The 26184-nt window shown below is 37.0% G+C and overlaps 1 protein-coding gene across 1 annotated transcript in view; it reads right to left on the reverse strand.

Annotated features, from left to right (window-relative positions):
* The window catches only part of ANO4 (anoctamin 4), a 459137-nt gene that overhangs the window by 10609 nt on the left and 422344 nt on the right, over positions 1–26184 (reverse strand). Inside the window, exons 25-26 of the mRNA XM_044677798.1 lie at positions 21602–21754; positions 19642–19789 (exon numbers count right to left, since the gene is read on the reverse strand). Coding sequence (XP_044533733.1) covers positions 19642–19789; positions 21602–21754 — 301 coding nt within the window. The remainder of the gene's footprint in view (positions 1–19641; positions 19790–21601; positions 21755–26184) is intronic.

Raw genomic sequence — 26184 nt, forward strand, 5'->3', positions numbered from 1 at the left:
TTTTGATAAGTGCTACCTCTTAAAAATGCACTTACATTTCTAGGTTCCATTTGCATTATTATCATTTTTTTCCATTACTTGTTGAAGTCTAGGAAATGAATTGAATAATGGGGTAGCCTCTGACATATAAAAAATTTCTACTTTTGAGCTATAAATGTTCACAATGAAAGTTTAGCCATTAATTTTCTCCAGTGGTTCCAGTAGCTCCAGCCCACATTGGGTCAATGTGAAAGGAAGGTCTTATGGAGACAGAATCAATAAGATTTGCCAACTAATTGAATGAGGAGGAGGAGGGAGAGGGAAGGGCTTAAAATGATTCGTAGATTATAAATTTGAGTAACTGTGAGAGAGAAGTTTTCCTGATCAGCTGTTTTCTCCTCTACTCTTTTCAGAAACAAAATTTGACCATAGAAAGGGATCTAGTCTTCTTGTATCCAAAGTGAGCTTCTGTTCAAGGCAGGGACAGGGGTAATTTGGGCTGTGGATTAGTGTCCACCAGAGCCTAGCATTAGGCAACCAAGATTTTAATCCAGGTTGCCAAAAATTTGAGACTGCTGGCAGCCAAGTCCTGGAAAATACATATTATCTGATTTATTAATCGATTGATTGCTTTCAGCTGCACAGTAGCTTTTGTTATGGATTGGTAGAGTGGAGTCTTCCCTAGGTCAAAAAAAAGATCCAAAGTCTAGTTAAGGGGGAAAAATGTTTCCATGATTCTAAAGCCACGTACAAGTGTCGTTATTGATGAATGTCACTTATCATTTTGGAGAAAATGTGTTAGTTTCTGACAACAATGTCACAGGGGCAGTTAATGCCATAGGAACGCTGTTATAGAGATGAAATTGGCAGCAAGACGTTGGAATTTGTGATTTTACAGTATGTGACTGTGATTTGGGGGTAGGGGTAGAATGAATGAATGAATGAATGAATGAATGAATGAATAAAAGCACTTAGGCAAAAATGATATGGTAATATCACTCATTTAGGGTATGTCTATATGGGATAATTGGTCTTTAGATCCTATATCATGATAATAATAATAATGATAATAATAATAATGACAACAATAAATAATAACCACAACACTTAAGTAGCACTTTAAAGTTTGCAAAGCACTTCATATATAGCAACTCATTTGATTCTCATACCAACCCTGATAGAAGGAAACTGAAGCCCAGAAGTTAAGTGACCTGCCTAGGGTAGTAAGTAGGCTAGTAAGAATCTAAGGCAGAATTTGAACTCAGGTCTTCCTCTCTCCAAGTCCAGAGCTCTGTCTTTAAAATTACCAACTGCCTCTGGCTCTCTTTACATAGGTGTTCCGGTGTGCTCCCATGTCCACGTGTCTGTCCAGATTTCCTGGCCGCTCGTGTCTCTAACGTAGCCTTGTATCTCTTTGCTTGATTCGTGCTATGGCGACATTGTGTATAAGCCTATATAAGTATATCTTTCTTTTAAACAAAGTTACTCTCCCTTGTCAGTATATGAAACCCAGTAGATTGCCTCGGCAGTCACCCAAAGTGCAAGATGGAAAGTGGGCCCAGAGGGCAGAATTGGATATTTAAAGTGTTTGCCCATCTACAGTAAGTACTTTTATCTGAGTCTTAATTTCCTTTGCAAGATAACAAGAAGTTTATATTAGCACTACTCTAATTCTTTTAAGGAAACAGCTTTGTCAACTATAAACTCATTTATGACCAGAGACTCTCTATTGCTTTTAGGCTGACATACAAACTCCTTTGTATGGCTTTTAGTGGCCCTTACAGTCCAGGCTCAGTCTAGTTTTCTGGCCTTATTAGACATGATTTCCCTTCATATGGGCTGTATTCTGGCCAAAGCAACCTTTTTGAAGCTGTTTGGAAGCAACATTTCTCCCTCCCACCTCTGTGCTTTTGGCCCAGGCTATGCCCCGTGCCAGTGATGCATTCTCTCCTCATATTAATCTTAAAATCTCTCAGCATCAAAGAAAGCTCCATTTCAATGTTCCTAAATAATGTCTTTTCTGATCCTCACAGCCACTGATGTTCCCCCAAATGACTGTATTTATCTCATATATATGGGCATATGTGTATGTCATATATACATTATATGTGTGTATATATATCTATATATGCACACACATTATATATGTATATATAAAATATATATGTGTTGTTTCTACCATGGAATACAATCTTCTTGAGTCCAGGTACTGTTGTTGTTTTGTTTTTTTTTTTTTTTTATCCTGGGACTCCATTCTAGGAGCATAGGGCCACAACCAGTAGGCAATGGGTCACACAGTCGCTCAGGGTCACCCAGCTGGGAAGTGTCTGAGCCCGTATTTGAACCTAGGACCTTTCGACTCTAGGCCTGGCTCTCAATCCACTGAGCTAGCCCAGCTGCCCCTACTTTAGGTTGCAGTTTCTTTAGCAGATGTAGTTTTTACAGGGTGGGGTTGCTAGCCCCACGCCCAACCCTCCTCCTTTTTCATCCGGGCTAGGGACCATCCTTGGCCCAGGAGTGGTAAGGGTGGGCAATAGGGGTCAAGTGACTTGCCCAAGGTCGCCCAAGGTTGTTATTTGTGGCTGCTCCATAATATACGCTTAATAAATGCCTATTGATTGACTATAAATGGGAAATAGCATTATTGTTTTATATCATCAGACCTTCAAAGTTTTGCTCCAGTGTTTTTCTATACACTGTTTTCATTCTTCATTAACTTCCTTGGTTTCTTTTTTTTTTTTTTTTTGAACTCTTCCCTTTTGTCTTAGAATTGTATGTTTTGAAACAAATGGCAAGCTGGGGAACTACATTCTCCAGCATGCTCTGCACATCCCAGGGTTCCCTTCCCACTACATCCTGGCATGGGATTGGTTTATAAATGAACCAATCCTTCACTAGGGAGGGACTTTTAATCTAACTTGAGGATACAGGCTTTGGTCCAGAGCAGAGAGGGAGAGCAGAAGCTTGTGGGAGTGATGATATATTTTTTAAATTATTATTAAAGACCCTTTTCTCTTGACTTTCCTCTGCTTCATTTTTTTTTACTCATCACAGAATTAATTCTAAAAAAAAAAAGACAGAAGAGCAGCAAGAGCTGGGTAACTGGAGTTAAGGGACTTGCCCAGGATCATACACACAGTTAGGAAAGTTTCATCTGAGCCCAGATTTAACCCAGGTCCTCACTGTGCTACCCAGTTGCCCCTGCTTTTCCTTTCATGAGAATGGCAGCTAGGTAACTCAATGAATAGAATGCTGGGCCTGGAGTCAGGAAGATTCATTTTCCTGAGTTCCAATCTGGCCCCAGGCACTTCTAGGATGTTTTCCTGGGCAAGTCACTTTAATTTATTTGCCTCAGTTCCTTCGTCTTTAAAATGAGCAGGAGAAGGAAAGGGCAAACCACTCCAATGTCTTTGTAAAGAATGGGGTCACAAATGGATTGGACATGACTGAAAAATGAGGGAATAGCAACAACAACAAGGGAAATTAGACAAAGCAGCAAAGTGACTTCTGTGGAGTAGGGCAAACTCTGACAATACTTATTACCAGGGTAGCCACACAACTTTCCCTGCTATCTGTGGTTAAGGAAAATGAGATATATTTGCAAAGAGCTGTTCGCACTCAAGGAGTCTAAAACCAAAGTCTAGGAGATTAGGCCTAGTCTCTGTGATAGCTGACAGCTTGCCTCAAAGGAGGGTAGAAACTCTGGAACTTTAAAGAACATGGTCTAGCAAGCATTAATTTAATGATTGTAACAGATAAGGCATCTTGATAAATATTTATGTCCCAGAAGAGTAACCAAACCTCAAAACCTTTGAGTAAATGTCTGTGGTCTAATCTGATCAATTCCCTATCCTATCTCAATGGTCAAAATGGCTACTGGATGCTTAAGAGATAGCATCATTCATGGTTTTCTGGACCTGAACAAAGGTGATCCATTGATTCATATCAACTCAATTTCAAACATTTATTTGTTTCCCCTGTGTAGGAAATTGTGTCAGACCTTGTCAATATGAAGATACAGATATGATACAGAACTTCTTTTCAAAAAACGGGTATACAAATATACAAGGGAGAATGCGACAAGTACAAAGGAGAGAGAGAGATTTGTGTATGCACTTGTTCTAAGTGAGAAAAAAATCACTAACTCTTTCAGGAAAACATTACAAAGAAGCAGCATAATATTGTAGAAGGAAGAGGGAGGCCTCAGAGAAAGGTGAAGCTCACTTCAATTCATCTCCAAAATGTATTAAGTGTCTTCTCTATACAAAGCCAGAGAGGCAGCATGGGGACAGAGAGAAAGCTAGATGTAGAGTCAGATAGATCTAGTTTCAAACCTTGCCACTAACATTAGTTGTGCTATCATTGACCATTTCTTTTTTCCATTAGTGACTCTGCTTGCTTTCTATTCCAGGGAATATCATGACTCTCCCAGTATAAAGTGATCACCTCTCATCCCCATGCAGACTGATTCAGTGTTTGATACTCAGCACTCTCTCTGATTTCAGCCACTTCTCCCCTTTCCTCTCTAATCAGAGAGCACAAATGGAGTTGTAAACTTCCCCCAAAGCCTTCAGGAAACCTTTCATTTTCCTTTAATGACTATGCTGGGTTTCAACTCCTCAGAACATCATGTTCCACTGACTGGGTACCCCCAGGTGGTCCTTTTACTGTCCCCACCTCAATTTCCAGTTTCTTTTTGTGTACTGATTCCTCCCATTAGATTCAAGGCATGCAAGACCTGTGCTTAACACAAGGGGGAATGTAATAAGTACCACATAGTCACAGAGTTCTTGATCCCTAATTGGCTCATCCTTGATGTAAATGATTTTCTCAGAAGAGTCAAGATGGCAGGGTAGCAGCAGGGAAAGCTTGAAACACTATGAGTGTCCTCTCCAACCAACCTTAAAATAAAATCTCAAAAAAAATACTCTAGTGAAAAAACCAACAAGGAGAAAAGAGGGAAGCAGAAGACAACTTGAAAGGTAGACAGAGAGGGTCTGGTTCACTGGAGTGAGAGAAGGATGCACAAATCACAGAAGGCTACTCAAAGAGTACCAGAGCAAGCCAACAGTAAATCCTCCCATCCCACATCTACTACTCTAGGTTGTGAACCTGGGCTCAAGCTAACATTCAGACTTTATTTTCCTGCCTAAACCAATAGTGCAACCTCATGAAGTTCCAAACCCCAGCCTAACCCTGCAGTAAAGTCCAGAATCTAATCCTAAGACACTCTACATGGCATTCTTGATCTTTATAAGCCCAGAGCTAGGCTGGGAGCCCCAGCTCAAGCTTGTAGTGAGGACTTGAACCTCCACACCAGGCAATATATTGTATACCTAGTCTATGTAAGCTCAGGGGAAGGCTCTGAGCCCCAGTGCAAGACAGTCCAGCCTGGCCTATGTAAACCCAGATGAAGGTCTGAAGCTTACCTTTGCCAAAGCTCAATGCTACAAGCCCCAGGTCAAAGCAGCCCATAGTGTGCCTGACTTGATCAAGTCCAGAGTGAGACAAAAAAAAACCCATTCAAGCATGAGGCTAGAATATAAGCCCCAGTACAGAATAGCTCACAGTGCTCTGAGCTCTGTAAGCCACCAGCAGTATCAGGGAGTGATTGAATCAGCAGAGGAAGATCACTTTTAGGGCTCCCAGACCACAGGCCATCATACCAGCTTGGAAGACTGAAACTAGAAAAAGCCCAGAAATAGAGTTAAGGGTAGCATCAAAGGAAAAATAAAGTTTAAGGGAATGTCCTCCTTACCTTAAAAATAGACCGTATATTTTAGATAAGAGTGAACAGTCAAGAAAAAGGCTAGGAAAAGGAGCAAACATTTTTTTAAAAAACACCTAACCATAGAAAAAAGTTTATGGAGACAAAGAAGAGCACAGATAAAGAAGGAGACAGTGAAAACAAAGCAAACATATGTAAAACTTCAAAGAAAAATACGAATTGGTCTCAGACCCTAGAAAACTCAAAAAAGATTTCAAAAACCAATTAAGATAGGCAAAGGAAAATGGGAAAGACAAATGAAAACAATGTAAGAAAAAAATAACAGAATTTATCAGATGAAAAAGGAATTTCAAAAGCTCATGGAAGAAAGACATTCATTAAACAGTAGAATTCGGCCTAGAAGCTAATGACTTCACAAGATATTAAGAAACAATAAAACAAAATCAAAAGAATTAAAAAAATTGAAGAAAATATGAAATATCTCATTGAAAAAACAACTAACTTAGAAAATATTCAGGAGAGACAATTTAAGAATTAATGCACTACTGAAAGCTATGACAAAAAAACGTCTGGACATATCATAATATAAGAAATTATCAAAGAAAATTGCTATGATATTCTTGAACAAAAAAGTAAAATAGAAATGGAAAGAATACACAAATTCCCTCCAGAAATAAATCCCCAAATGAAAATTCCCAGGAATATCATAGCTAAATTCAAGAGCCTTCATGCTCAGGAGAAAAATATTGCAAATATCCAGAAAGGAACAATTCAAATACTATGGAGCTACAGTCAAGATTACACAGAACTTGGTAGCCTCCACATTGAAGGATCAGAAGACTTAGAAAAGGATATTCCAGAAGGCCAAAGATCTAGGTTTGCAACCTAGAATCACCTATCCAGCAAAAAGGAGTATACTCTTTCAGGGGAAGAAATGATCATTAATAAAACAGAAGATATCCAAGCATTCCTGATGAAAAGACCATACCTAAACAGAAAATTTGATGTTCAAACAAGAAGAACCAGGAGAAAGCTAAAAAAAGCAAATAAGAGAAAAATTAAGGGACTCAATAAGGTGAAATTGTATGTATCACTACAAGGAAAGGTGATATTTATAATTCTTAAAATGTTTAATAGTATTAGAGCAATTAGAAGAGTATATATAGATGTAGGGTATGAGAGTAAGCTGATTAGGATGACATGATACGCAAAAAATGGGGGGAGGTGAAAAAGAGAACTACCAGAGAGAAAAGGAAAGGGTCAGGTGGAATGGGGGTAAATTATCTTACCTAAAGAGGTGTGAAAAACTATTATAATGGAGGGGAGGATGAGTCTGGTGATGGGCAATGCTTAAACCTAACTCATCTTAATTGGCTCAGAGGGATAATAATAACAATAGCATTCAGAATATAGAATGTTCAGGTTATTCAGGCATAGAACAGGAGGGGAATAGAATAAGTAGGTGGATAACAAGTAGGGGGAAGTAGAGGGTAGTGATTAAAACTAAAACACCTGTGAGGAGGGTCCGTGAGAGGAGAAAGAACAGAATCAAAAGGGAAAATAAAATGGAGAAAAATACAGTTGATAATAATAACTGTGAATGTTAATGAGATGAAATAACCCATAAAACAGAAATGTAAAGCAAAGTGGATTAAAAACCAGAATCCTACCATATGTTGCTTACAAGAAAGACATCTGAGGCAGGGAGATATACACAGAGTAAAGGTAAGGGGCTAGAGAAGAATTTATTGTTCATCATCTGAGGTAAAAAAAAGTAGCAAGAGATATTTTGATCTCAAAGCTAAAACAAAAATCAATCTGATTAAAATAGATAAGAAAGGAAATTACATCTTGCTAAGATATGCTATAGATAATGAAACAATATCAATATTAAATGTATGCAACAAAAGGTATAACCTCTAAATTTGTAAAGAAGAAATTAAATGAGCTATAGGAGGAAATAGACTGTAAAACTACACTAGTGGAAAAACTTCAACTTTCCCCTTTCAGATATAGATAAATCAAACCAAAAAATAAGTAAGAAATAAAGAAAAGAAGTGAATGAAATTTTATAAAAGTTAGATCTCTGGAGAAAATTGAATGGAAATAGAAATGACTATATCTTCTTTTCAGCCATAGAAGGCATCTACACAAATATGTACCATGTATTAGGGATTAAGATCTTCACAACCAAATGAAGAAAAGCAGAAATACTAAATGCATGCTTTTCAGATCATAATACAATAAAATTATAATCAATAAGAGTCCATGAGGGGCAGCTGGGTAGCTCAGTGGATTGAGAGCCAGGCCTAGAGACGGGAGGTCCTAGGTTCAAATCTGGCCTCAGACACTTCCCAGCTGTGTGACCCTGGGCAAGTCACTTGACCCCCATTGCCCACCCTTACCACTCTTCCACCAAAGAGCCAATATACAGAAGTTAAAGGTTTAAAAATAAAAAGAGTCCATGGAAAGATAAAGCAAAACTTTATTGGAAACTAAAGAATGTAATGCTAAAAATGGGGAGGGCCAAAGAAAAAATTATAGATATAATCAATAACTTCATTAATGAGAATAACAATGAGGAGACAACATATCAAAATCTATGGAATATAGCCAAAGCAGTATTTAGGGGAAAATTTATATCTAAACATTTATATCAATAAAGTAGAGAAAAACATCAACTAGATAAAGTTGAAACTAGAATAAAGACTAGAAAAAGAACAGATTAAAAATCTCCATTTAAATTTAAAGATTAAAATTGGAAATTCTAAAAATTAAAGGAGAAAATGAAATCAAAAGTAAGAGAACTATTCAATTAATAAATAAGATTGTGGGTTGGTTTTATGAAAAGACAAATATATCAGAGTATTGGTTAATTTGATTTAAGAAAGGAAAGAAAAAGTCAAATAGTATCAAAAATGAAAAAGGAACTTACCAACAAAGAAGAGGAACTTAAAGTAATAATTAGGAGCCATTTTGCCCAATTATGGCAATAAATCTGACAATCTGGGTGAAATGTATGAATACTTAAAAAATATAGATTGCCTAAATTAACAAAAAGGGAAATAAAATGTTTAAACAATCCTATCTCAGAAATAGAAGTTAAATAAACTATCAATGAACTCCCCAAGGAAAAAAATCCCCATGTCAGATGGATTCACAAGTGAATTCTATCAAACATTTAAAGAACAATTAATCTCAATGCTATACAAACTATTTTCAGCAAAATAAGCAAAGAATGAGTCCTACCAAATTCTTTTTATGACACATTTTATATCACAAATGCTGATACCTAAGCCAAGAAGACCAGAAATAGAGAAAGAAAATTACAGGCCATTCTCCTTAATAAACATAGATGCAAAAATCTTAAATAAAATACTAGAAAAGAGACTACAGAAAAATATGACAAAGATTATTCACTATCACCAGGTGGGATTTATACCAGGAATGCAAGGCTCATTTGATATTAAGAAAACCATCAGTATAATCGACCATATCAGTAATCAAACAGAAATACATGATTATCTTAATAAATGTGGAAAAATCCTTTGACAAAATACCACACCTATTCCTATTGAAAGCACTAGAAAGTACAGGAATAAAAAAAGGTCTTTCCTTAAAATAATAAGTAGGATTTAAACCATCAGCAAGTATTATCTGCAATGGGGATAAATTAGACCCCTTCCCAGTGAGATTAGGAATGAAACAAGGATGCCCATTATCACCCCTATTATTTAATATTGTACTAGAAATGCTAGCAGTAGCAATGAGAGAAGAAATTGAAGGAATTAAAACTGGCATTGAGGAAATGAAATTGTCATTCTTTGTGGATGATATATAGTATACTTAGAGAATCCTAGAAAATCAACTAAAAGGGGCAACTAGGTGGCTCAGTGGATTGAGAGCCACACTTAGAAATGGGAGATCCTGCGTTCAAATCTGGCCTCAAATACTTTCCAGCTGTGTGACCCTGGGCAAGTCACTTAACCCCCATTATCTACTCTTATCACTCTTCTGCCTTGGAACCAATACACAGTATTAATTGTAAGACTGAAGGTAAGGATTATAAAAAAATTTTTTAAAAATGAACTAAATGCTAGTGGAAATAATAACTTTAGCAAAGTTGTAGGATAAAAAAAATAAACACACAAATCATCAACATTTCTATATATTTCCAATAAAAGTCAGCAGCATGAGTTGGAAAAAGAAACTCCATTTAAAATCACTCTAGACAATATAAAATATTTGGGAATCTATTTGCCAAGACAAACACAGGAATTATATAAACACAATTACAAAACATTTTTCACACAAATAAAATAAGATCTAAGCAACTGGAAAAATATTAATTGTTCATGGGTAGGATGAGCTAATATAATAAAAATGACTATCCTAACTAAACTAATTTACTTATTCAGTGCCATACCTATCAAACTACAAAAAACTAATTTATTGTACTAGAAAAAATAATAACAAAATTCATCTGGAAAACAAAAGATCAAGAATATCAAGGGAACTAACAAAAATGTGATAGATGTGGTCTAGCAGTATCAAATCTTAAACTATACTATAAAATAGTAGTCATCAAAACAATATGGTATTGGCTAAGAGATAGAAGGAGGGATCAATGGAATAGGCAAGGGGTAAATGACCTCAGCAATCTAGTGTTTGATATACCCAAAAATCACAGCTTATGGGATAGATAAAAACTCACTATTTGACAAAAGCTTCTGGGAAAATTAGAAAACAGAATGGCAAAAATTGGGTTTAGATCAATATCTCACACCCTATACCACGATAAGGTCAAAATGGACATATGATTTAAACATAAAGAGTGATATTATAAGAAAATTAGGTGAAAACAGAATAGTCAGATCTATGGAAAAGGGAAGAATTTATGACCAAACAAGAGATAGAGAATGTTACAAGATTTAAAATGAATAACTTTGGTTTTATTAAATTAAAAAGGTTTTATACAAACAAAACCAATGAAACCAAGATTAGAAGGGAAACAAAAAAACTGGGAAAAAAACTTGTAACCAATTTAACTGATAAAGGTCTCATTTCTCAAATACATAAGGAACTAAGTCAAATTTATACGAATCTAAGTCAATCCCCAACTGCTAAGTGGTCAAACAATATGAAGAGGCAGTTTTCAGATGAAGAAATCACAGCTATAAACAATCATATGAAAAAGTTTTCTAAATTACTCTTGATTAGAGAAATGCAAATTAAGACAACTCTGAAGTACCACCTCATACCTATCAGATTGACCAATATGAAAGTAAAGGAAAATAATAAATGTTGGTAGTGATGTGGCAAAATTGAGACACTAATGCATTGCTGGTGGAGTTGTAAATTGTTCCAACTATTCTGAAAGCCAATTTGGAATTATACCCAAAGGGCTTTAAAAGAATGTATACCTTTTGATCCAGCAATACTACTATGAGGTCTGTATCCTAAAGAGATAAAAATAAAATGGGGATGGATCTGTTTGCCCCAAAATATTTATAGTTGTGTTAGATTAAAATTAATATTTCTAAGTTATTATTTTCTATAAAGTTTATTAGTAATCACTTAAAATAGAAAAGGCAGATAAACATAGATTTAAAGTCTCTTTCTTACTCTAAGTGTGATTACATGTAGCTCATCCTGAAGAATTCTCTAACTGTCTCACCTCACCTACTCTGGGAAAGTAAAATTTGACCAGGGAATGATTTTCCCATTTGATACTGAAACCTAGTCCCATCTCTCATAGTTTGGCAATTTTCTGTAGTCCTGGCTGTAGATGGGTAAAGTGTTATATTGCTGCAATTGTCCTATAGGCTTGTGGGACACAAATCACTTTAATTGGACCTTGCTAGTGATTCAAGGACCTGTTACAGGTTTATTCTTTTTTTTTTACTCAAAATTTTATACACATAAGATGTTTATTTTTATTTTTTATTTTTTTATTATTATTTTTATCCGGAATTTAATTTTGCTCTTTTATTTAGGATTTTTTGGGGGGAGGTTATTGATTTTCTTTTGACAATTGCTTCATATAACTCATAACTAAGCCATGTATCTGAGTAATTCTGGTATTAGTCAACACCATCCTCAGGGGAGATTGTGTAATTATCCTAAAATCCAAGGTTTAAAATCTTTTGGAGATATTTCAGGAAAAGAAACTTGCCAATGCTCTGAATCAAGAAAGCAGATCTTTTTGGAGAAGGCGCAATAAGAATGCCTGTGGAAGCCACATACTGCATCAAAAGATCTAGAATGAACTTTGGGCTATAGTGAACTGAACTGAAGGGGGTTGAACATACTTATTCTGAATGTAAACTCTTAAGCTGAAGGGGACTGCCCTAATTGGCATTTTGTCAATGTGTCTATCAATCATTTTTTGTTTTCTTCTTCTATTTCCCTCTAATTATTGTAGCTTCCTTTTAGAAAGTGCAATATTGTATGTTCTATTAACTAGAAGATTCTTAGAGGTATAAGAATTATGTTTAAATGATCCATTGGGGAGACTAGTCTCCCAAAGGATTCACAGTGGGGATTGTGTAAAGGGAATTTCATCTCCTTCCCCTCCTGAATTGTCGACCCAGTTCATCCCATTTTTAACATGCCAGCACTGCTTCCATGAATGTAAATAAAAGGGTGTGGGTGGACCCCACCTGGGTCTCTCACTCTCTACTTCCCTGAGCAGGCAGGTGAGACAGATGAATAATTCTGCAGGATGAGCTACACATGGTCAGACTTAGAGTAAGAAAGAGACTTTAAATCTATGCTTATCTGCTTTCTCTATTTCAAGAGATTATTAATAAACTATGGAAAATAAGAACTTGGAATTATTAATTTTAATCTAATAGTTGCATTTTTTGGTGGCAAAAATTGGAAACTGAAGGGATGCCTCTCGATTGGGGAATGGCTGAACGAATTGTAGCATATGAATGTGATGGAATACTATTGTGCTATAAGGAATGATGAAGCAGTTGATTTCTTTAAGAACTAAAAAGACCAACTTCTGGTTAAGATGGCGGCAGAGTAAGGAGCAGCTACTCGATCTCTCCTAACTGAAGCTTACAGGACTCCTCAAGGGGACATAAAAACGAATCCAGACGAATGAAGGAACCCCACAACAGGGCGCAGCTTTGAAGGTACGTGGAATAGGGGCATTTCCACGCTATAAAGGGGTGAAACAGCTCTCACTAAAACGCAGGAGGAAGAAGCCCCTTCCCCAACCCCCACACCACACACCTTGCACAACAGCAAGGCCAACGCACAAGAGTGAAAACAGGATTGGGGCAACCAGTAAATCACTAGGAGCCCCAGGGCTTGTACCTGTGTGCTGCAAGAGGAGGGACCCCAAGTGGCTGGGGGGCACGCACTGACTTTCCCCGAGCATCCACGTGGGTGAAGGCACAGCCTTGGGCCGGGACAAAGATCTCTAACACATGGACTTTACCAAGTGCTGAAGGCATCGCCTCAGGTGCGAATAAAGATCTCCAGCCCAGGCTTGGACCTCCAGTGAGGACACAGTGCAGACCAGAGCGAGGCTGTGGAAGCAGCCCCAAAGACTGCTGAAGGAGCCTCGGGCAGAGGGGCAGACCGGGGTCTACCAGGAGGCCTGACCCCGAGGACAAGGAGACCAGAGCCCCGGGAGCTTAGAAAACGCAGGCAGACTCTGAGTGTGAAGACAAAACTGAAAAGGGGCGGGGCTAACGATGGCAAGCCAAGAACTCCAGAGGAAGAAAAAGATTATCAAGAAAAACTCAAGAGAAACCTGAAAAGGTAAATAAGAAACAGAGGGAAAAGGAAGACAACTTATAATTCTTTAAATCTGACTCTTTAAGGGCTTAAATAAGATCTAATTATCTGTATTACTAGGTGGAGAAATGCTATGTATAATTCTCTGTAGTGAACTCTATTGACTATTATAGTATTCACTATTATAGCAACCAGAAGAATAATTCATAGGGAGAGGATAGGATACTAAATGGTCTAAGATGACATAGAGGGTGGGAAAGAGGCGGGGAATAGTAGGGGACACCAAGAAAAATCTGAGTAAATAAGAAAAATAGGATATTCTATTACACACAAAGAGGGCATGGGAAGGAGAGGGGATAAATACTATCATAAGAAGGAGAGGAAGAGAGCATTAAGAGGGAATAATCAAACCTTACTCTCAGTATAATCAACCTGGAGATGGAAGAGTAGCTATACTATCCATTCTGATAAAAAAATTCTATCTAACCCTACTGAGAAAGTCAGAAGGGACAAACCAAAGGGAGCAGGGGAGTGGGGAGGTCAAAAAAGGGAGGGGAGAAGAAGGGGGAGGGAATTCATTAGGTCTTTAAAAATAAAAAGAGGGGAATAACAAGGGAGGGAGCAGAAAGGGAAGTCAATCAAGGGAGGGGATAAGGGACACCAGCTCAATGCAAACCACTGGTTTAAAAGAAAATAGTGTAAGAAGAAGGGGTGGGTCTAGAGGAGGATACAAAAATGTCAGTGAATGCACAACTAATAATTGTAACTGAATGTGAATGGGATGAAATTGCTCATAAAACGGAAGCAAATAGCATAGTGGATCAGAAACCAAAATCCTACCATATGTTGTCTATAAGAAACACATGTGAGGCGGGTGGACATACACAAGTTTAAGGTTCAGGGTTTGAGCAAAATCTTTTGGGCGTCAAATGAGAAAAAGAAGGCAGGAGTGGCTATTATGATTTCTGACAAAGCCAAAGTAAAAATAGATATGATTAAAAAAGACAGGGAAGGTCATTACATCCTGATTAAAGGCAGTATAAACAATGAGGAAATAACACTGCTCAATATATATGCATCAAGTGGTACAGCATCCAAATTCATAAAGGAGAAACTGGCAGAGCTCAAGAAGGAAATAGATAGTAAAACCATAATAGTGGGAGATCAAAATATTCCTCTTTCAGATCTAGATAAATCAAACCAAAAAATAAATAAGAAAGAGGTAAGAGAGGTGAATGAAGTCCTAGAAAAATTAAATTTAATTGATATGTGGAGAAAAATAAATAGGGACAAAAAGGAATACACCTTCTTTTCAGCTGCACATGGTACATTCACAAAGATTGACCATGTAATAGGACATAGAATCATGGCAAACAAATGCAAAAGAGCAGATATAATAAATGTAAACTTCTCAGATCATAATGCAATAAAAATAATAATTAGTAAGGGCACCTGGACAGGCAAGTCAAAAACCATTTGGAAATTAAACAATATGATTCTCCAAAACCAAATTGTCAAAGAAGAAATCATAGAAACAATCAACAGTTTCATTAAAGAGAATGACAATGATGAGACATCCTACCAAACTTTGTGGGATGTAGCCAAGGCAGTACTCAGGGGGAAATTTATATCCTTGAATGCATATATTAACAAATTAAGGAGGGCAGAGATTAATGAATTGGGTATGCAACTCAAAAAATTAGAAAGCGAACAAATTAAAAACCCTCAGATGAAAACTAGAAGTACTAAAAATTAAGGGAGAAATTAATAAAAATGAAAGTAAAAGAACTATTGAATTAATAAATAAGACTAGAAGCTGGTATTTTGAAAAAACAGATAAAATAGACAAAGTACTGGTCAATCTAATAAGAAAAAGGAAAAAAGAAAACCAAATTGACAGTATTAAAGATGAAAAGGGAGACCTCACCTCTAATGAAGGGGAAATTAAGGCAATCATTAAAAACTATTTCACCCAATTATATGGCAACAAATATAACAATTTAGGAGATTATGGATGAATATCTACAAAAATATAAATTGCCTAGATTAACAGCAGAAGAAATAGAATACCTAAATAATCCCATATCAGAAATAGAAATTGAACAAGCCATCAAAGAACTCCCTAAGAAAAAATCACCAGGACCTGATGGATTCACAAATGAATTCTATCAGACATTCAAAGAGCAACTAATCCCAATACTATACAAATTATTTGATATGATAAGCAAAGAAGGAGTCCTACCAAATTCCTTTTATGACACAAATATGGTACTGATTCCAAAGCCAGGTAGACCAAAACCAGAGAAAGAAAACTATAGACCAATCTCCCTAATGAACATAGATGCAAAAATCTTAAATAGAATATTAGCAGAGACTCCAGCAAGTAATTAAGAAGATCATCCACCATGATCAGGTGGGATTTATACCAGGAATGCAAGGATGGTTCAACATTAGGAAAACCATCCACATAATTGACCATATCAACAGTCTAACAAACAAAAATTACATGATTATATCAATAGATGCTGAAAAAGCCTTTGACAAAATACAGCATCCATTTCTATTGAAAACATTGAAAAGTATAGGAATAGAAGGACTCTTCCTAAAAATAATAAACAGCATATACCTAAAACCATCAACAAGCATTATATGCAATGGGGATAAATTAGAAGCCTTCTCAATAAGATCAGGAGTGAAACAAGGATGCCCATTATCACCTCTATTATTCAACATAGTACTAGAAACACTAGCAATAGCAATTAGAGAAGAAAAAGAAATTGAAGGTATCAAAATAGGCAATGAGGAGACTAAGCTATCACTCTTTGCAGATGATATGATGGTCTACTTAAAAAATCCTACAGAATCAAATAAGAAGCTGGTAGAAATAATCAACAACTTTAGCAAAGTTGCAGGATACAAAATAAATGCACATAAATCATCAGCATTTCTATATATCTCCAACACATTAGAGCAGCAAGAGGTAGAAAGAGAAACACCATTTAAAATTACCCTAGACAATATAAAATACTTAGGAATCCATCTATCAAAACAAACACAGCTATTATATGATAACAACTACAAAACACTTTCCAAAAAAATAAAACTAGATCTCAACAATTGAAAAACCATTAATTGTTCATGGGTAGGATGAGCTAACATAATAAAAATGAACATTCTACCCAAATTAATTTACCTATTTAGTGCCATACCTATCAAATTACCAAAAAACTTCTTTACTGAATTAGGAAAAACTATAAAAAAGTTCATTTGGAATAACAAAAGATCAAGAATAACAAGGGAAATAATGAAAAAAATGTGAAGGAAGGGGGCCTAGCAGTACCAGATATTGAACTATACTATTAAGCAGCAGTCATCAAAACAATATGGTACTGGCTAAGAAACAGAGAGGAGGATCAATGGAATAGACTTGGGGTAAATGACATCAGCAAAGAGCCCAACTTTTGGGACATGAATCCACTATTTGACAAAAACTGCTGGGAAATTTGGAAAAGAATATGGGAGAGATTAGGTTTAGATCAACATCTCACACCCTACACCAAGATAAATTCAGAATGGGTGAATGACCTGAATATAAAGAGGGAAACTATAAATAAGTTAAGGGAACACAAAATAGTATACTTGTCAGATCTCTGGGAAAGGAAAGATTTTAAAACCAAAGAAGAGTTAGGGAAAATTACAAAATGTAAATTAAATGGTTTTGATTATATTAAGCTAAAAAGCTTTTGTACAAACAAAAACAATGTAGTCAAAATCAGAAGGGAAACAACAAATTGGGAAGAAATCTTTATAACAAAAAACTCTGACGGGGTCTAATTACTCAAATATACAAGGAGTTAAAGCAATTGTATAAAAATTCAAGCCATTCTCTAATTGAAAAATGGGGGCAAGAGACATGAATAGGCAATTTTCAGGTAAAGAAATCAAAAGTATCAATAAGCACATGAGAAAGTGCTCTAAATCTCTAATTATTAGAGAAATGCAAATCAAAACAACTCTGAGGTATCACCTCACAGCTAGCAGATTGGCTAAAATGAAAGAAGGGGAGAGTAATGAATGTTGGAGGGGATGTGGCAAAATTGGGACATTAATGCATTGCTGGTCGAGTTGTGAACTGATCCAACCATTCTGGCTGGCAATTTGGAACTATGCTCAAAGGGCTATAAAAAAATGCCTTCCCTTTGATCCATCCATACCATTGTTGGATTTGTACCCCCAAAGAGATCATAGATAAACAGACTTGTACGAAAATATTTATAGCTGCGCTTTTTGTGGTGGCAAAAAACTGGAAAAGGAGGGTATGTCCTTCAATTGGGGAATGGCTGAACAAACTGTGGTATATGCGGGTGATGGAATACTATTGTGCTAAAAGGAATAATAAACTGGAGGAGTTCCAGGCGAACTGGAAAGACCTCCAGGAACTGATGCAGTGTGAAAGGAGCAGAACCAGGAGAACATTTTACACAGAGACTGATATACTATGGTAAAATCGAAATTAATGGACTTCTGTACCAGCAGCAATGCAATGACACAAGACAGCTCTGAGGGATTTATGGTAAAGATGCTACCCACATTCAGAGGAAGGACTGCAGGAGAGGAAACATAGAAGATAAACAACTGCTTGAACGCATGGGCTGAGGCGGACATGATCGGGGATGTGGACTCGAAACGACCACACCAATGCAACTAACAACAATAGGAAATAGGCCCTGAACAAGGACACATGTTACAACCAGTGGAAATGTGTGTCGGCCATGGGTGAGGGGAGTGCGGGGGGTAAAGGGGAAAGTAGGGGCATAAAGTATGTAAACAGGTTAAAAATGAATATTAATAAATGTTTAAAAAAAAAGAACTAAAAAGACCTACATTAAATGATGTGAAGTGAAATAAACAAAACGAGAACATTATACACCATAACTGAAACACTGTGGGATGATCAATGTAATAGACTGTACTACTAACAGCAATACAATGATCCAGGGCAAATTCTAAAGGACTTATGAAAAGGAATGCTTATCTATACCTAGAGAAAGAACTCTTGGAGTAGAAAAGAAAACACATGACATATCATTTGTTTATCTGGGCATAGAATTTGGGGTTTTGGTCTTATAAGATTACTCTTTTACAAAAATGAAAAATATGGAAACGGGTTTTGAATGATAATACATGAAAAACTCAGTGGAATTGCTTGTCAGCTTCATGAGAGGGGTGGAAATAGAGAGGGAGACAACATGAATCACATAACCTTGAAAAACTTAAGTATAAATTTGTCACCGGGATAAAATAAAGAAAAATTTAAAAAAGAAAATAATATAAAAAAGAAATAAGAACATTGTACACAGTAACAGTAATATTGTATGATGATCAGTTATGAAAACTTGGCTACTATCATCAGTGCAATGATCTGGGACAGTTTTGACAGGGCATGCTATCCACCTCCAGAGAAAGAACTGTTGAAGTCAGATAGAGGCAGATAAAAGCATTTATCTTTCACATGAGTGCATTTATGATTTTATTCTGTAGTTTGGGTTTTGTATTAGTGTGCTCTTACAACAATGACCAATATGGAACTGTATTTTGCATGACAAATTAATAAATAAATGTTTTTGTCAAATCCTGCAGTGGGAACAGAGAGAAGGGAAAATGTTTTGTCCCAAGGCTCTGAGTTGTAGAGCCTGGCAGCTTAAGACAAAAGTAATTCAGTCTATCTAGTTCTCCTATAGCTGTATTATGTTGAGTCTTAGCCAAAAGCACCGAATGACATATGTATGCTATGTAGGGTTATTCAGGAAAGACTTATCACAATCCCAGGATCAGAGATGGAAGGGACCTTGAAGATCAACCAACTGAGCTCTTTCATTACATTTTATATATTTTACAAATTTACAGATTTTACAAATTTACAAATGAATTAACCCTCATCCAGGGAAGTGAAGTGAGACCTCTGAGATCATTCAGGTGGTAAACTTCAGAGGTTAGATTTGAACCTGGCTCCTCAGACTCAGACTGTGATCTGTTTTCTTTCTACTACAAGCAACTTTAAGATCTCTTATGTTCACCACTCCATCCTTGACAACTGTCCCCCTCTCAGTTGTATCCATGCTATGAATATTTCAGAAATGAATACTTCAGTACATGATGGCTCAGTGGCCCACACTTACTTTTGTCCAGCTTCTCCTTGGCCTGCACAAGGTCCATATTTGTAAGCATAAACCAGGCGAGGGATGAAGTCAGATGTTATGGCTATGACAAATGCATTTGTGATCACAGAGAGTATCCCAATGCCTTCAAGAATTCCATACCAGATACCTAAGCTCCCAAAAAATAAATATATGGTATTTAGTTAGCTGTAGGAACAACAATCTCTTAAGCAAGATTACGTTACATGCCCTATTGTCATCATTCTTCTTATTCTTCTTTTTGTTTTGCAAGGCACTTTCTGCCCTCAAGGAGTTTATGGTCTACAAGAGGAAGTCTAAATCACGTTTTGAGGACCAATTTCTGTTGCAGCCTTCACTAGTTGAAGTTCCCTTTCATTGTGCTATAAGATGATAGGGGCAGTCGGACATGAGGTCTTTTATTCTTAGAAGGATTCCTGGAAAAAAGAGTCAGCATTTACAATGGATAAATTCAGGATCTGAGACTTAGGCAAAGATTTGGTCGAAGATGATTCAGCAAAATTTCATCCAGTTGAGTGGGAAGCCAACAGGCCATGCCAGTTTGTTATCAACAGTTGTTCTAGTCTGAGTAGAAAGAACTCCAGAAGTAGAGACTGCCCTCTTCCAGGATCCATTCTTAGATTTCAAAGACTTTGCCAATGCTACTCAATCCAAAATCCCATTAATTTCTGTGACAAAAGGTTATCTTCAGGGTTGAAATGTCTGAATTTAGAGCCTCTATGGCTTCCTTTCAGAGAAGAGTTTAATAAGCCCAGTGCTCCAGAACAACCTTTTTAATACCAGAAGAAAAAGGAATAGTGAATACAGTTCTCAAACCAGTTTTTAATAATAGGAAAAAGGGACAATTAATGATATTCTCAAAACAATGAATCTAAAAAGAACTAAGACTTTATAAAAACAGAAAACCAAGGTTAAATCTATGAAGAAAGAGGAAAGGATATCTAATATATATGTACATATACATAATGTGTGTATTTATATATCTTGCATGCCCCTAATAATTGTTGTCTCCCCCACTGGTCAACAAGCATTGAGTGTATTAAAGCTTAAAATGGCACTAAGACTTTTTGGGACATCCTGTATTAGAAACTTAATATGACCCAGTCAGTCAACAACATTTAGTAAGAATTATGTTGAGAAAATATGCTAAGTGCCAAAGAGAGAAAAAGGAAAATAGTCCCTGCCCTCAAGGAGTCTGTATTCGAATGGGGGAAACAGCATGGAAATAACTAGTTGTACATAAGATATATATATATATATGTATACATATACACACACATATATATGAAACTCCTTTCATGTTTCTTATCTTGACCAAACACTAATTTGTTGTTTATTTTCTTTTTATTTTAAGCTATCAAAGATTAAAATAGCAATAAGACTTTTGAGACAACTTGTTGATGCTTCTTGGCCAACAAAATGAGCAATGAATGTCCAATTGACAGCATCATTTCTTCTTTCAGGCTATCATTTTCCACAACAACAACAATAATAATGACTTCTATAATGCTTTGAAGTCTGCCAAGTGCTTTATATTCAGTATCTCAACTGGCCTTCCCAACAGCCTTGGGAGGTAAGTATCTCAAGTATTATCCTCTTTCTTTTAAAGATGATGAAATGAACTGGAGGCTTAGAGACACTAAATGACTTTCTTCCCTCTGAGGCTAACAGAACAAATATGAACATTTCTCTACATGACATCCCCCCAAATACTTGAAGACAGCTACTGCATCATCCTGGAGTCTTCTATTTTATCTAATGAGTCATGTTGCCTCTCACTTCAACAACAACAAGAAAGAATATTTTTACATTGGCAACTACAGATTCATTTTCAACCCACTGTAGAAAAAAACACATAATAAGGTTTGTTATTTCTATTTTAATTTCCAAGCCCACAATGCCTCAACTTCTACCGTGCATACACACATTTCTCCCATCTTACCTATATCTTTGGCTCTAGAAGCTAAAGGTCGCCTCCACTGAGTCACAAATTTGTATGCATCCAGGCGGATTTCAATAATGTTGTTCAGTAAGGCCAGGAGTGGTGCCAAGGGGAAGGCTGCGACAAAGATAGTGGTGAAGCCAAACTGAAGAACTAGAAAAGGGAAAAGAAAAAAAATTACCAAAATCACCGGTTTCCACCCACCCTTTCAAAAAGCTAATCAATGGCTATCAGATACTATTAGAGCCTTCTTTGTTCTCAACAGGAGAACATAAAGGGGAGATTTTCCCAATGAGCAATTTAACAAGTATTTATTAAGCACCTACTGTGTGCAAGTACCAAGGTTAGGGATATAAAAACAAACAAAGATGAATCCATCTTTGCTGTTGTGGAGTTTACATTCTATGGAGTAATATGATTTCAGGGAATGCATAGAAATAGATATTTGAAATATAGCTTGTGAAACTAAAACAGCTAGTTAGAGTTTTATAGGGAAAAAGAAAACAATCAAACTTTTTTCTTTTTTTAGTCATCCAGGCAACAGACAAGTAGAATGACCTTTCCCCTTCTACTTGTTTCACTTTTGGGCCTTCTCAGCAATCTTGTCATGATAAAAAAAATTAGTAAGAAGAAGCTAATTTTCCAGTTGGAAAGAAAATTGGGATGGGGAGGAGGGGCTCTATTTCTAATAATAACAATGTATGAGATAGAATGAAGTGTATTATTCTCAGAGTGGGTTTATACCTCAAAATTTTTAGAATCTCAGTTAGATTTAGTACTTTCCCCTGGAATAAAACTGCCCTCTTTTCTTCAATAAAACATTTGTCTTGTCTGCTCTAAATTTCAAAGACCTACAGTGGCTTATCTGGTCTGGTGGCAGGCTTCAGATACAACAGGAACAAAATCTCCCCATCTAAGATAATTAACAACTCAGTAACTTTCTTGAAGATATCATGTTCCCTTTCATATGTATACACTGTTTTTTCTCAAGCCCTACCTTACGTTCTCTCAAGACAGAGCCTGGAAGTCAAGAGTCTGATAAGATGAATCTGAGGGGAGGAAGGGAGGAGAACAAGGGAAGTGGGGGAGTAGGTTTCTTTTGAGATTAGAAATCCTACAAATTGGTCTTTTGAATTAGATGCTTTGACATCTCTGTGCATCCTAAGTTGAGGATATCCCCTTTTCATGAAAGGTACAATAAATTGCTGTCTTGTACTGCAGTTTCCTGTCATCAGAATTGTGTTATTTGAGAGAAAGGGGGATTCACCATTCGTGACCTTGCCCCACACAATAAGAATAATGTTTAATATACATGAGAGAAAAAAGCTACTTGGAGAATGAGGGCCCTAGGAAGGCATGTCTCCATGCAACAACAGTTACTTGAAAGATGGAAAAACATGGTTAGATACCTGGTTGATTTTGGTCTACATGACACCAAAGAATGGGATTGATGAAGATTTTTCCAAAACTAAATGCTAGTGAGCCATTGAATCAATTATACTGATCAACAATTTTGGTGCGGTGTAGACAATTCAGTCTAACAAACATTTAATATATCTTTGAATCTCAGCCAAACAAAGGCATTGTGCTAATTGTAGTGGAATTGGAAACATGAATAAGACATGGGGATTATGCTCAAGGAACTTACAATATGATAGGAGAATTATGAGATATATGGACGTCAATAGCTATAATGTCTGTTTGTCTATTTGCCAATAAGACCAAGAGAGTTCCACCTAAGTGCTATGAAAAATTTGACAGGGAAATAGTTGCTTCCAGCTTAGAAGATTAAAGATTTCTTAGACTTTGAAAGAAGGAAAAGATGTCAACCAGTAAGAATTGGGGAGGGAAAGATGGAAAGGTAGAGTTTATTCTTTGCATTGGTGATGGCATGAACAAATATATGAATATAGGAAAAAGCCAGACAAATAAAGAGGGATGGTGAGTGGTCCAACTGGGCTCTCATGTTAGAGTATATGAAGGAGAGTAATGTGTAGTGAGGTTGGAAAGTTATATTGGGACCAGATTGTGAAGAGCCTTGGATGATATACTTAAGAATTTATAGTTTATTAGGTAATGGGGAGCTATTGATGATTATTGATCATATTATATATTCAATATAGCTACTTGTGCATTAGAAATGTGAATCAGATTGAGGTGTGAAAGATGGGATACAGAAAGGTAGAACTCCAATTAGAAAGAAAGTTATAGCAAAAGTTCAGGAGAGAGGATGAGACTCTGAAGTAGGGTTAGTGACCCTGGAGATGGAATGGAGAAGACATGAATTTAAATTTCCAGAGGGCTTATAGGACTTGGAAATAGGATCTGGCAAGGGACAAGGATGAGTTGAAGACTAAGATATCAAGTCTTGGAAACTAGGAGGAGGATGGAGTCATTAATAGTAATAAAGAATTTAGGGAAAGGCAGATGGGTACGGAAGATGATAAGTTGGAAACATTGAGTGTATGGTGCTAGCAAGTCATCAAGGTAGAGATATACAGTCAAACCATCATTCAACATTTATTAAACATGATTGTAAGGCACTATGCTAAGGGATGAGGATACAAATACAAATGTGAAACAATCCCTGCCCTCAAGAAACTTAGATCCTTAATAGAGGAAACAACAGATGCACATGTGAGTATAGTAATTATATGCAAAATAAAGACAAGATCAAATACAAAGACAAAAAAATTCTGATTCAGAGATATCTGTGGTCACTTAGTCCTACTCATATCTGAACAAGAATGTCCCCTATAAATATAATTGACAAGTTGTTATCCACCCTTACCTAAAAGACTTCCAGTGTGGGCAAACCCAATGTCTTCCTAATGCAGCCTATCCCATTTTTGTTGTTGTTTAGTCAGTTTTTAATGTCAGGTCCAAATGTTTGTGACCCCTTTGGGTTTTTTTTTAGCAAAGATACTGGAATGGTTTGCCATTTCCTCCTCCAACTCCTTTGACAGATAAAGAAACTGAGGCAAACAGGGCCAGATGACTTGCCCAAGATCACATACCCAATAAGGGCCAGATTTGAATTCTTTTTTTTAAACTCTTACCTTCCATCTTAGAGTCAATACTGTGTATTGGTTCCAAGGCAGAAGAGTGGTAAGGGCTGGGTAATGGGGTAAAGTGACTTGCTCAAAGTCACACAGCTAGGAAGTGTTTGAGGCCAGATTTGAACCCAGGACCTCCCATCTCTAGGCCTGGCTCTCAATCCACTGAGCTACCCAGCTGCCCTCGATTTGAATTCATTTTAAGAAAGCTCTAATCGAGGTTCCGGGTTAAGATGGCGGCAGAGTAAGAAGCAGCTCTTAACCTCTCCTGACCGAAACATACAAAACTCCTCAAGGGGACATAAAAACAAGTCCAGACGAACGGAGGAACCCCACAACAGGGCACAGCGTGGAAGGTACGTGGAATCGAGACATTTCCAAGCTAAAAAGGGCTCTCACTCACTCAATCGCGAGCTGAGCAACCGCCCCACCCCCACCCCCTCCACACTCACCTATAGCTCCGAACCCAGCTAAAAAGAAATAGAGCAAGTTTGGGGCACCCATCGAGTCATCAGCAGCTCCGGGACCTGTTCCTGACAGCAGCAAGACTTAGGACCCCATTAAGTCAAAAAAAGCACGCGAAATCTGAGCGCGCGCGCCGGAGCAGGACTCTGGGCGCAGAGAGCCGGCTGAGTAGAGGCGTGGGTGGAGGCAGAACTAAGCCTAAGTGGGGAACCAGTGCAGACGGGTATACGACTGTGGAAGCAGCGCCCTGAGACTTGTAAAGAAACCTCCAGCAGAGGACCAAGCAAGAGGGCCCACCAGGGGGCTTGACCTTGGAAAAAACCAGAATTCAGACCTCAGGAGCCAATAGATTGGGAACAGACACTGAGCCCGAGGATAAAGCTGAGAAGCTGCTGGGCTAATGATGGCTACTCAGCATCAGCATCAGGAGGTTCAGAAGAGAAAGAATAATAACAAAAAGAAGAAGTCTTTAACACTCGACAGCTTTTACACAGAGAAAATCCAGACAACCGAGCAAACAGAAGAGGAGAACAAACAAGCATCCGGACCCTCCTCAAATAAGGAAAACTCCTCACAAGCTATGGAAGAGTTCAAAACTGAGATTCTGAGGAAAATGGAAGAGATCTGGCAAGAAAATAACAGTTTAAAAGGTAGAATCTTGCAAATGGAAAGTGAGGCTCAGAAATCAAATGAACTGATAAGCAAATTGAACACCAGAAATGACAAGATTGAAAAGGAATACCAAAAGATTATAGCCGAAAACCAAAAAATTATAGCCGATAACCAGTCCCTAAAGGCTAGAGTCGAGCAATTAGAAACCAATGATCTCTCAAGACAACAAGAACAAATAAAACAAAGTCAAAAGACTGAAAAAATAGAAGGAAATATGAAATATCTCAATGAGAGAGTGACAGACCAAGAAAACCGGTCTAGAAGAGACAATTTGAGAATAATTGGTCTTCCAGAAAACCCAGAAATTAATAGAAACCTGGACTCCGTACTAAAAGAAATTATTCAGCAAAATTGCCCTGAAGTCCTACAACAAGAGGGCAATATAGACAT

The sequence above is a fragment of the Gracilinanus agilis genome, chromosome 5 (genome assembly GCF_016433145.1).
Source record: "Gracilinanus agilis isolate LMUSP501 chromosome 5, AgileGrace, whole genome shotgun sequence".
Classification (NCBI taxonomy): domain Eukaryota; kingdom Metazoa; phylum Chordata; class Mammalia; order Didelphimorphia; family Didelphidae; genus Gracilinanus; species Gracilinanus agilis.